Here is a 13,337-nt window from a genome sequence, read left to right as displayed (position 1 = left end):
GCGTCATCACGCACGAAGCCGTTACCAGAGAGAGAGAATTAATACATTTTGGTATAAAACTGATATAAAAAAATAATAAAATACTAAAATAAATAACAGAAATAACTACACAAAATAAATCATTCCGTTTACATAAGAAATATACTGTAATGTGTTTAAAGAGATACTGAGTTATATTTAACTGATAAAAATAATGTTTTAATTTAATTTAAATTTAAAAATATAAATAATAATATAAAGAGAAAAATAAATAATATAAAAAAATTAAAAACGCTCTGAACGGTTTAGTTACCATAAGAAAATATACTATACTAATATAAAATAACTTAAGTTTAAAAAAATAACGCTCAGAACCATAGACTGTTTGTTACAGAATAGGAAGATTTTTTTTTACAATTAATACTGTAAAATATAATTTACATAAGAAAAGGCTGAAGTTAATTTGAATTTATGTACATCTACTTAGTCTGTGTGACATCATCCACAGGAAACTTTCCACAGGAATTTTTTTCTGCATGTTTAGTTTTATATTCTAGATTTAACATCAGAAATTAAATCAAATTGAGCGTTATTTAATTATTAAAACATATTGGCAAAAAATAAAAAAATAAACTACATAAATAAATACATAAATTCCATTACTTTTGGCAATAAGTTTTAGAAAAATAAAATGTGAAGCACATATAGTTTAAAATACACCAATATTATATAATTATTTCATTAACATTAGGATAAACAGTTGATAATAAAAAAGTTTTAACTGCCTATGCAATAGTAACCAGCATTAAGCTTAGTTAATTCAAAGTACTATAGCTAGCTTTGGTTTGTAGTCTAATTGTATGTAGTGAGTGAACAAAAGGGCCAGGTATGGAAAGGCAAAGGGCCGGATGTGGCCCCTGGGCCATAAAATGCCCAGGTGCAAATTACAACACTTGGTAATTGTCCAGTTATGGCCAAACATTTTCATGATTGGTGCAGTTATACCCTCTGAGCCCGCTTTCAGTCTGTAGGGGGAGCTCACAACAAGATTCCACAAAGAAGCGAAATAATAGTAATAGTCTAATTAATAAAATATTCTTTAGATGATTCAATATGATAATGAACAATTACTTACTATTTCCTAAGGATAGTAAACTTTCCTAACATATTAGTTTGCTTGCAGTACGTTATATATATCTCCACTGATTTATTTGCAAATCAATAGTAGAACTACAAATTTAAATAAAGTCCAAAAACAGCGATGTGTAAAAAAAAAGATTTTTTATTAGTGAACCTGTGGATAAAACAACAATTAATATTTATGGACGGCATAATAATACCAGAAAGATGTTAAGGTGCCAAACACTTAGAAAGTGGTGTAAAATCTCTGACAATACTGTTGTTAAGATTTATGTCTGATTTTTAGGTTCAGGTGAGTGGAGTGAGTGTTTTTAAGTGTGAGCAGTGGCTATGTTCTTAGTCAGTTAAAACATTTGCTCAATTGGACATGGGTCTAGTACAATTCTTTTTTACAGCACTGTGGCATGTTCAGCAGGTGAGCAGTTGGCTTTTACCTTTATATAATCATTGACAGTCAATGAGATACTCTTAAATAAACTGTTGTTTATCTACAATGACTCCAAAGCAGGTTCTTGCTTCTTTTGGCTTAAACAAAAACCGCGTCCTCATTATTATCACATACACAACAGAGCAAAGCTTTTAGTCACTCACTTGTTGTGACAGAAGACAATGTAAGCCTTTGTTTTGGATACATATGAAACATTTGTGCATTTGTCCTTGGTGTTTTCTTGGTTTAATGGGTCCCTGCTTGAACAGCACATTAGAACCTATGCTATAGTCACATCAGTGTAACACAGTTAGCTTCCAACAGCTTTGGTACTTAAATGAATAATTGATGTAATAAGTTGCTAAATATGTTACTAAATATGTAATTAGGTGTTTTTATTATTCACATAGATTATGGGCAAGCTTGGGGAGTGGCTCATAGGCTTGTTGTTTTTTGTAGTTGTTTGGTTGGTTGGTTTAAAGCATGCAAGAAAAGGAAATAAACATCTACAATGTAAGTTTCTACGTTTCTAAGTGAAATCAACCAGCTGTTAGAATGTGTGTATTGCAAAGCTGGCTGACTGGACCACTATTAAGACAGCACAGTGGTAGAATTCACCACTTTAAGAACATGTCCATAAAGAGATATCACTCAATGGCTATGTTCAGACTGCAGGTAAATTGTATTTTTTCTCAAATCAGATCTGTTGAGATCACTGTCCACGCTGTTATTTGCAGGTGATCAGAATGGATTTGTATGTCTGGACATCACAAACATATCTGCATGGGATGGTGTGGTATTGAGGTCAACGTCAATAGGTAATATTTAGGGATTTTTTTTTGACCCCCACACTTTTCTCCCTCTGGATTTTATGAGGTCATTGTTTGTCATATGGTGCGTGATGCAAATAATATCTTGAAATCCGATTTGAGCATTCAGAGAGTACAGACTGAAATGCATCTGTACAAATCCAATAGTTATTTCATTTTAAACCACCTCTTAATGTGTATATTTAGCAGAAAAATGTTTCTGGCTGTCCAGACCTATTAAAAATCCATCTAGATACAATCTCTCACATTTGAGCTTATAGTCTGAACATAGCCATAGACAAGTGAAGCCCCAGCACGTCTTTGAGACGTTAGATGTTCACCTACAGCTAACCTAAGACTTAATACTGCAATATTAATTGCAATATGGCCGGATAAGTATGACTGTCAACAGTCTGTCATCTTACAATGATCTGATGATCTCTCACATTTTAAAAATTTAGTAAAAAAAAAAAACAAAAAAAACAAAACAATTTACAAAAGAGTAGGTTGAGGATGGCACACAGTCCAGTAAGAACACACATCATACATCAGTCAAGTATGGGTCACTTCTAAGTACCACTTTCTGCATACAACAACAACGCATTTCACTATTAGGTGCACAATACACCCCATACTCTTCCTTCCACACACACATAAAGCAATAACTTATTTCACATGTACCTTTACAAAGTGAAAAATGTGAAAAATCTGGACAATAAATTAATGAAATAATAAATAAAAAACAAAAACAACTAAAAAAACTGAATGACATGTACCTTCATCCTCAAAAATAATTATAACAATAATAATAATAAGACAAATAAAGCGAAACCACACTGTGGCTCATTTGGGATCATTTTGAAGCAAGTCCATATAAACCCCCACCCCACCTTCAGTGCAGTGTTAGCGTACCAAATTTTACTCCCTCCTCCATTCATGCCATGCTTTTCTCTCCATTCATCCATCTTTTTTGTTTCAACCTCAAAATGACCGTGGACGTAATTTCCAGTTATAGTACCTGTATCCTATTCCTTCATTCTACATCTCCACATCTCCTCATTCTACTTATCTTCTCTCTCAGTCCTTGTACACAGTCTGCTGTCCGTGTCCCCTCTCATCGTGCATAATGTGTCTCCGCACATGGATCCGCCTCACCCTTCTGTCTCCACCCCCTACGCCAGCCCCGTCCTCCTCAGACTGGCCCACACCTGGAGACGAGACGCCGCCGGACTCCAGCAGAGCCATTCCTCCGTGACCAGAGGCTCGTCCATTCTCATAAATTAAGATGTTCAGGGTTTCCTCAAAGATGCGAGCTTCTGGAAACTCAACCTGGGAGAGGAGTAAAAGGTGTGTCAGGTTGGGTAATGTTTAGTAAAAAATATCTGTATGCCAACTAGGGGTGGGTGATATGGCCCTAAAATAATATCACGATATTTCATGGTATTATCGCGATAACGATACTCTTGGTGATATGACAAGAAATAAAAAAATACACTACTGCAACAAAACAAAACTTAAATTTTATTATTGTATACGATATCATATTGCACAGTTAGAGGTGTGCAATATGATATTGCACACCTCTAACTAAGATATTAAAAAAAACAAGAATTCTAGCATATTTGTAACAGAAGTCAATGATTCAGAATGTCATGATACTACTTATAATAATGCACTCCAAATATCTCCATATATCCTGGATTAAAGTAAAATAAGTGATACTGAACAGATATAATCTGTCTCTAGTAGATATTCAATAGGAAATGAGAACAGTGTAATTTTTTCTTTTGCTTAAAACAGCCGAAAAAGTAGTATCCTGATGTGATAATTAGGAGTGAGTGTTATGGCACGATATTTCAGGGTATAATATTGTTCACAATATTCAAAAATGTTGCCGATATTATAGTGTACGATACGATATGGCAAACCCCAAATGCCAACTATATCTGTATAAATGTATATCAATACATACTGGTTTTCTGAACTAGAGTTAAATTTGTCTGTTTTGTTTAAAGAGAAGCACACACTTTTTGAAGTTAACATTATAGCCTAAAAACTTGTCAAGTAGAATTTATATTTTAAAGATTTAAGATATAGAGGACACAGGGTTTGATATAAATAGGATTAGGTCATCAGCATAAAGAGATACTCTATATTCTATATATATGTTTTTTTTGTAGTAGTAATTAGTTATAATTATTATTAGCATTTTTAGTTATTAGTAGTTGTTCAGAAAATTTGATAAGAGTTATTAGCCACTGCAAATAAACTTGGGCTACTGGGAAAATCTTGCCTGATAGCTCTGAAGGAAAAAAAAACTTTCAAAACATTCAACTTATTAGTGGACACAGAAACTTTAGGTGAGATCTATAGCAATTGGACCCAGGATATGAAATTTTGGCCAAATCTGAAATGTCTCAGATTTGATTTGATTGTTTTTTTTTAGGCTTCTTTCAAATGTTTTAAACTATTTACTCGCCTATACTCATGACTCTTATACCTGCAGTAAGCTCTTATGAGGTTCTGACTCATAACAATTGAATCTCTTGCTCACTGATATCTATCCCTTTACCTTCTATTTTATAAGAAAAGTTATATGTTTTATTTTGTTAAACTATTATTATTTTATAAAATATACATAAGCAATGGACAAAGCGTCTTGCTTACTTTGGTCTGTTTTTTCTCTGTGGCGTAGACGATGGAGGTACAGCAAACCTCTGCAATCTTTCGTCCTTCTCCGTAGAAGGACCAGCAGCAGATTTCGTCTCCAAGCACGTCTTTAATGAACAGCACTCTGCCGTTAAAGCGCAGGCCGAGCTTGTCAAACAGCTCAATGTTCTTCAGCAAGTTGTCATCAGAGTTGCTGTGGGAGGAAGAAACATTTCAGGCAAATGACAAACCCAAGCACATTTATTCACAACTCAAATAAATTATTTTTAGCATTACTGGGAACTCTATCAGAAGCAAATGATGGCACTGACAACCTGAATGTATGACTCTGCATCCCAGTCAGTAATTGTTGTCAATTAAGCAACAAAGTGATTGAGATTTTCTTAATTTGTGAAACAGCATGGTGAAACAGCTTTCTAAAAATTATTTACACTAATCCCACAAACAGGGTCCCTACGCCCAAATTTTGCTCTATGAGTTTTGTTGTTCCCACCATCAACAGCATGGTGCTAAACATGGAATTCATAGGGTATTTTCATTCTTGGAATATGTTAGCATCTGAACTGGACTCAAATAACTGAGCCATGGTTTCAATTACATATGTAAGTCCACTTTCTGAGAGGGTCTTGGTTTGGTCTGTTTGTGGTTTAAGAAAAATCTCTACACTTTGAACTGTGTGGTTTCAAAAAAGACTGTGGCATTTTAGGATATCTAGAAAACTATTACAGGTTTTCTGTTGTTTTAGGAAGAAATAAAATGAGGATATGACCAAATGGAACGGCAGTGTCATGTGAAAGTAAGGAAAATTAGGCAAAAGCAGGTTACATGAATACACAAACACAATCAGAGCAAGTGCAGCTTTTAAACAATGTATAATAGCATTTTAAGAATTTATTTTAAATTATTACATTCAATCTGAATGAAAGGATTATATAAGTCATGTAGTGTATGTCCAGCTTAAATTATATAATGTATCTGTTCACAGTACCTTGTATAGGAATATTTATTGTTCCCTCGGTTATTCTGCAGTTTCACCACAGGCTGAAATGAATAAAACAAGGTTTATTATGACGATCCTGATTTTAATAATAGCTAGCTTTACAGTATTTTTTGATCACATAATTGTGCATCAAACTATCTTTCATACCTTCCTACAGGTGGTAATCATCCTCTGTTCCTCCTTGGCAGAAGTGATCATGGGAATGCGGCAGCCTCCTTCATAGGTCTCGTTGCGTTTCTACGAGATAGAAATGAAACAGATGAAATTATTAGTTCCAAAATGTTGCTGTAGAAACAATGATCAAATACATGTTAAAATTCCTTCATTATTAAATAGCAATGCCAGATATACATCTAGACTCACTGCTAATATGAATAATTGGTTTATTAATGACATTCACATTAAGGGCTTGAATGTTTCCTTTGCTGATGCAAAGTTTTAAATAATTGGGACAAATGATCTCAGTTTAAGACCATTTAATGCAACTTAAAGCAGAAGTCCTTAAGATTTTGTTCCTTAAATTGAAAGTAGTTTAACTGGGTAGTATAACTGGGTGGTGAGATACCAAAATAGTATAATGAACGGAATCAAAGTGCTTCTGCATCCATTCCTGCAAAGCCACATTTATTATTCTAGAACAGATCTTCCTGATTACCTCAGCAACCATGGTGCTGCTAATGGCACTGATACAAGAACTACTGTGAACAGGGAGATATCAACTGAAAACTCAGTCTTCAACTGCTCATTCACACATCAATACACCAAAAAATGCTAAACTAAAATTGAAGAGAGCTGGCCTGCTTAATGAGAGCAGAACAAAATTATTGCTAAAATCACTAGAACAATCTGCTCGGTGCAATTACTCTGTCACTTTAAATATCTTTAATTAAAAAAAAAACTATTTATACAAACTGGATCTCTTACTTACATGGGCTGTCCTTACATAAAGAGACTAAACATTTAAGATTGAGTTTATAGGCCTAAAAGCAGACATACTAGTTTTTGTTGTCATTGTCTTCTGTAATGTATTTGATAGTGGTGCTGAGATATGTAGTGTCTTGTTTGGTATGGTGGAGTGGATAACATGACAGCCAGCCAGTGAGCTGCATTGTGGGAGGCTAGGGTTCAGGTCTGGGTGACTATGCTGTGCTACACAAATAAGTCACTCTGGATAAGAGCGTCAGCTAAACGCTGTAAATGGGTAACAACAAAACTCCAAACAGTACATTCACCTACTTGTGAAATATTACGTGTTCCAAATGTAAGTGGTTCTGGATATGAGCAGCAGTTAAATCCTGTAAATATGAATGTATTTATATTGTGCAGGTAGCCTGACCTGTAGAGTGGAGAGGCAGTGCTGGATCAGGCCCTGCAGTCTGTAGTACTGTGCTTCTTTGAGAACCTCCTCCAGCTCTCTTTGGCTCTCAGGCAGCGGCACCGTTCCGTCCCGCAGGAAGTTCAGTACCAGGGGGAAGTGACGTCCACAGCGGTCCAGCACAACCCAACCTGCAGATATAGAGAACAACACAGAGATCTGTGAGCTATTAGCTTTCTTTTATAGCCCCTTTTTCTTTTTAACCAGGGAACATCCAAGTTATTATATCATCTAGGGATGTTCCCGATCTGATAAAAAAAAAGTAGCATTACGTTGTTACTTCACGAGTTCATTATAGACTGCATTATAGATGCATTGAGAACTCACAAGTCACGCACACTGTGGCAGTGACAGGTCCCTCATGTTGCGAGTGTGTTTTTGGCTGCTCGCGCAGTTTATCAGTGCTCATTTATGGTCGATTAACATAGAGGCTAATACAGCAAGCTACCTATCGAGTCATCCGCTACTTTCATCCACACTTCATTTTCCTCCAAATTGTCAACACACCATTACTGTGCTGAAGACACAAACGAGCACACTCACTCAATCACTCACTCAGTGCCTATTTCCAAGTCCCCCCCTGCCAAAAAAAAGCAATATATATCGCTAGACCAGCATTTTTTCACCATTAAGAAGGAAAAAAAAAAAACGGCAGTGAAGAAAAGTCATTTAGCAGCAAACACTGCAGTCTAGAATATTTTTAATGACTTACTCCCATATATACATGTAGCTGTTGGTTACTTGATAAACGAATGACTTGTGCCTTTTGCTGTATTGCTCTCCCTTTAGCAACAAAACACATTCTCGAAGGATGTTTCCAACCAAAACCACTTAAACAGAATTCCCATCACACTTATGAGAAGCACTTGAAAGCAGCATTAGTCACACCCTTACTCTCATACACTACTGTCTGCACACACACACACATACATACACACACACATACATACATACATACACACACACATACATACATACACACACACATACATACACACACACTCACCTTCAGAGTCTATGCTGACTTCCGTGCTTCCATCACACATACTCCTAAGTAGACTGTCCTCCTTGCTGAGGGTCTGGACAGTGGTGTAGTGAAGGGATCCCCCCACGTTCAACTTCACATACTTGCTGCCAGCCAGACCACCCCCGATCTTCTGCCCAAGGCCATGGTTGGGAGATGGAGGTGCCAGGCTGTTCTCTGACACCACACTTCCACCGGAGGCCTCAGCAGACATCAGGGAAACACCGTCTAACACCTGCAATGTACTGTCTAGAAATGAAGTGTACAAATACATTACACAGAGACAGAACAGTGTCACATACTCACAAGTAACACTAACAGTAAAGCTGTACATCTATGGTGAGCGTTCACTAGTGTTAAGCACGACTTCAGCCAATAACAGCATTCTGATGGCAATAACAAAAGTTAATCATCTTCTATGGGTCTGTACATTCAGTTGACAGTGGAAGTAATAAAAAAAAAAAAAAAAGACACTGAGTGACGCATTGTTCTGCTATTTTTAGTAAGCAGAGCACAGGTACTTATAGAGCCTGTACAGTACAAAAGCAGAACATTTAGGGGCAGTTTCTCCGACAGGGATACAGCCTAGTCTTGGACCACACAGCATTTTGAAAAGAGATTTTCCACTAAAAGGAAAATATAATGTACAACTAGGCTTAATCCCTGGCTGAAAAATTGCTCCATAGAGAGTAAAACTAATTTACCCATATTATATTAAATGGTTCTTTTAATTTAAATCGGTATGCTAGATTATGTATTTTCCCACCAGTCAGGATTGGGATAACAATTACAAAACTCAACTTCTTCACCTATTTTCACTTTTTTTTTCAATTCAGTGTGTTTTTAAGACCTGATGAAATCCACGAGATGCGTAGGTTTTACTTTACTTATAATAACAAATGTATCACAATTCGATAAAATACTGATATATAGTGTTCCATTCTTTTAACCAAAAATATAAATTATACTATGAAACATAGGGCAAGCCAGTAGAATATATCTTTTGTGCTTAAAACAATAGTGCTTATTTTCTCTTCGGTGTGCTAACAACTAATCTTTTTTGTGTGTTTGTTTGATTGGGTTTGAATAATATGCTACTTTCAAGTAAAATGCTTTAAACTACTTTAAAACCATTAAAACATTAAATAACACACATAAAAAGAATACAATAAAATAATGTCTCATATTGCCCAGTTGTATTCTAGTTATACAAACGTCTACGTTACATATTAGAATCGTTAGCTACTTAGGTTCACTAACGATAGCTTAGCTAAGTTAACGCTAGGTAACCTAGGCAATTAATTTTAGCTAAATTTCCTGGGTCATTAAAAAGAAAATAGCTGGTTAGCTACAATAAAACAGTAAAAGCAGAGCAGCACCGCCGGTGTTCTGTCGAGTAGCACTACCCGTCGATATGTGCGTCTATATGACACTACGCATGCGTGAACTTTTTTTTTATTATAATTTTTTTTTTACTCTGTTCAAGGGTTTTACCTGATAATTGTATTTTTCTTGGCTGAATTATACAATGTGAGCTCTATTGTATTTTTGCTTGAGTAAGACTGTTTTTACAACCGTGTGAAAAATCAAAATTAACAAAAAATCTAAATAATATAATAATAAAAATAACTATAAAACGTGTTCCTATTACCTGTATTGCCCTAAATTTATTCTGATATAGTAATTTAGTCTATTCAAATATCATACCGAGACTTCAAATATCATACCAACACATTTTTTGTATTTTTTTTTACCTTTAAATTCACTAAGCAACACGGTTTGACAAGGTCGCACAAATCGACACAACACCGGCTACACAGGAGGAATTAGGTCAGTAGCTACTGACGGCTAGCCTAGACGTGACAGATCTTAGGCAGCCAGCTAATCCGCACACTAACCCAGCTAGCTAACGACATTATTTAACGACATGACCGGATAAAATACCCACGACAGCTCAGTTATTCGTGCGTTAGGTAAAGACATTTGTATACATAGCTAGGTTAGCTAGGTTAAACGCTGGAGCGCTAATTAGCAAGCTAACCAAATCCTATCCTATCTATTTAGCTTGCTAACAGAGCCGTTAATGCTAGCTACCGCTAGCTGAACCTGGTGTTCACTATAATAAATACAGATATTAATGGAAAACTGACCGGTCGCTCACCAAGCTGAACAGCTGCACAGCCGCCCTGAAGCCCAAACAACTGTTAAACAGTAGTCGAGCGCCTACATGAAGAGATTTGAAGCTGAATTTCTGTATAATTTTCACCAAATCATTTTCCGTTTTATCTCCAGGCTTCTCCAGTGAATCTCTACAGTGGAGAATACCCACTTATTAATCTCTTCCTGGTTTGACGGGCCACTAGAAGGCGCTCCGGAATGAGTTCAAAATAAATGCGTTCATATGGAGCAAATAAGCAAAATCATAGTTTATAAATGTTTTGGCATTTTTATATTAAACTTTGTGCTCATTTCCTCAACACTGAGCAATAGCAAATCTTTCAGCACCAAGGAAATTATTTTTAAAGCTTTTAAATTCAAGGTATGAGCCTTTCAAACTCAGTTCCCTGTCTGTAACAACAAAATGTAGAGCAAAGAGTATTTATAAGTAGTATTACAGACTTCCTAAGTCTCCCAGAAGTTTCGGGAGTCTATTGCATAACAATAACGGCTCCCTGATGCCCACAAGTCAGAGAAAATCTCCCGGAATCTAGAACGAGTGGCCCAAGAGTGAACACAAACGCACACGCAGGCGACACAGACTTTTTTTTCCTCCAATTGTGTGTGTGAAAGAGAGGGAGAGAAAGGTGCTCCCCTCATGTGCATATTCGTGAAATGCATGCAAAACAGGTTCTAATTGGCTTGTTCTCTTCAAAGCGGCTGTTTTAGCCTTCAGCCAATCAGTTTTTAATGTGGGCGGGCAATGTTTTTTTCCCCTCCTGGGATGTATTCAGTGAGACAGTTGGTATCCTTTGATGTGTGCAAGTTTTTTTGGGGGGGGGGGGGGGCAGGTCCGGGGGTACCTCCCTGAAATTAATTTTTGCAACTTGGGATGTCTGGTATTACATTACATTACATTACATAACACAACTCTTTAATCCAAAGCGACTTACAAATAATGATGTACATTTAGCAATAAAGGACATTAAAGTTTGAAGCAAAAACAAAAATAAATAATTAGGCAGAGTCTAAAGGAGGCCGAAAGAAAGTAGTGGAAGAATAGGAGGCCAAAAGAAAATATTTTCTTTTACTTTTACTTCTCTACATACTTTCAGTGAGTTTTTTGAGCTCTGATATATTTTTTACTCTTTACAATTTTATAGATTTGACAAATTATTCCAAACCCACATTATCACTAAAGGCAGAGAGGTAGATGCTCTACACTGTCACCGGGTCTGAATAAAGGTTCTTAGCATTGAGTGAATCAAGTGATCAAGTTGATCTTATTGTAAGAATATGCCTTCTGCCTTTCACTTTCCACTGCTTTCTGTAATAACTGCATAACATAATACATGTGCTTTTACTTTCAGTACTTGAGTAGTACATTATAGAATAAACTACTGGAATACGTTTGTACTTCCACTTTAGTGTGGTGCTTAAAGAACACTTCAACTTCTACTCAAGTAATTTAAAGCACTTATATTTTTACTCAACTCTTTGTTTCTAGTACTTTAAACAACTCTGTCTGTAACTCCAGCATCTCAGCTCACAAACTAATCAGCTCACAGTGGCAGTAATGCTAGCAAAGCTGTTGTCCAAAACCCGTTTGCTGCATACATAGAAAATATTGTTATAAGTTTTCAAGTAGTTAGCTACTATTTTAAATTAGTGTTTTTAGCTGTTTAGCTCCATTTACCCCATTCATCGAGGACTTACTCGCGGGCTCCCTACAGCGTTCTGATATACGGGGGAGATGGGAAGTGGGAAGCCTCGCTATAAACCAGCTCTGGCTTCACCCACTACTGTCTTCCTCTCGACTGTTTCCTCGTTCGGGCGTGAACCTCTAACCTGATTGGTCCAGGCACACACTGATCACTCCTCTAGCCCCGCCTCACTCTCTGTCATGCGCGCTCTGATTGGATGAACAGCCTCGCTGTGCCTATATTGGACCAATCATCGCAGTCTATTTAAATAGGTCAGTGTTTTTGTTTTTGCGGCTTTTTGCGCAGTGTTTATAAATGTGTTATGGCGGATCGGGCGGTGATGTGACTAAAGTTGTAATGAGTAACACAGACTAATCTCTCTGTAGCTAATATTGCTGTGATCATATTTATATTAACTGTGTCAGAAGTGCTTTCTGAAAGTGCTCATTTATAATGGTGTATATATATATATATATATATGTATATATATACATATATATAAAGAGACCACTTCAAATGATGAGTTTTATTGGTTTTACCAAATGGAAAACCTCTGAAATATAATCAAGAGGAAGATGGATGATCACAAGCCATCAAACCAAGCTAAACTGCTTAAATTATCCAAAAGCAGTGTGTAAGACTGGTGGAGGAGAACATACCAAGATGCATGAAAACCGTCTCATTTTCTGCAAATAAAAGCTGTAAATGACGATATTTTTATTTGGAATTTGGGAGAAATGCCAAATAAACAGCAAAATCAGAGAAACTGATTTATAAACTGAAGAAGTCTCTTATTTTTTTCCAGAGCTATAAAACTATATTTTGCATATTGTATAAGTGCAGTTGTGCTTGTGTATTAACCCATTTATATTTCTGCATAATTTGCCATAATACTTTGTCATATTCTATAAGAGAAACCAAATCACCTGACCATTTATCACAACTAAAGAGTGATATATTGCTATCAAAAAGATGTTATCTTTGTTTCCACAGCATTTTTTGATAGTATTGAATGTGTACATCACACACAGGATTTCAAAAGCAAAAAGCCAG

At 36.1% G+C, this 13,337-nt stretch overlaps 1 protein-coding gene across 2 annotated transcripts; it reads right to left on the bottom strand.

Moving 5' to 3' along the window:
- Positions 1-1,243: 1,243 nt before the first annotated feature.
- kctd13 (potassium channel tetramerization domain containing 13) lies at positions 1,244-10,748 on the bottom strand. 2 transcript variants are annotated; one of them, XM_022668447.2, is made up of 7 exons: positions 10,575-10,748; positions 8,407-8,673; positions 7,362-7,531; positions 6,173-6,262; positions 6,014-6,066; positions 5,023-5,218; positions 1,244-3,684 (listed from the first exon to the last, which is right to left on the bottom strand). In XM_022668447.2, the coding sequence occupies exons 2-7, from the start codon at positions 8,636-8,638 to the stop codon at positions 3,433-3,435; spliced, it is 993 nt and encodes a 330-aa protein (XP_022524168.2). In that variant the 5' UTR covers positions 8,639-8,673; positions 10,575-10,748; the 3' UTR covers positions 1,244-3,432. The 2 variants fall into 2 exon arrangements, with proteins under 2 accessions (XP_022524168.2, XP_022524167.2); XM_022668446.2 differs by having other exon boundaries at positions 10,586-10,748.
- Between the last annotated feature and the right edge of the window lie 2,589 nt (positions 10,749-13,337).

Source organism: Astyanax mexicanus, chromosome 19 (assembly GCF_023375975.1).
Source record: "Astyanax mexicanus isolate ESR-SI-001 chromosome 19, AstMex3_surface, whole genome shotgun sequence".
Lineage (NCBI taxonomy): Eukaryota > Metazoa > Chordata > Actinopteri > Characiformes > Acestrorhamphidae > Astyanax > Astyanax mexicanus.
This window is presented reverse-complemented; position numbering and strand designations above follow the sequence as displayed.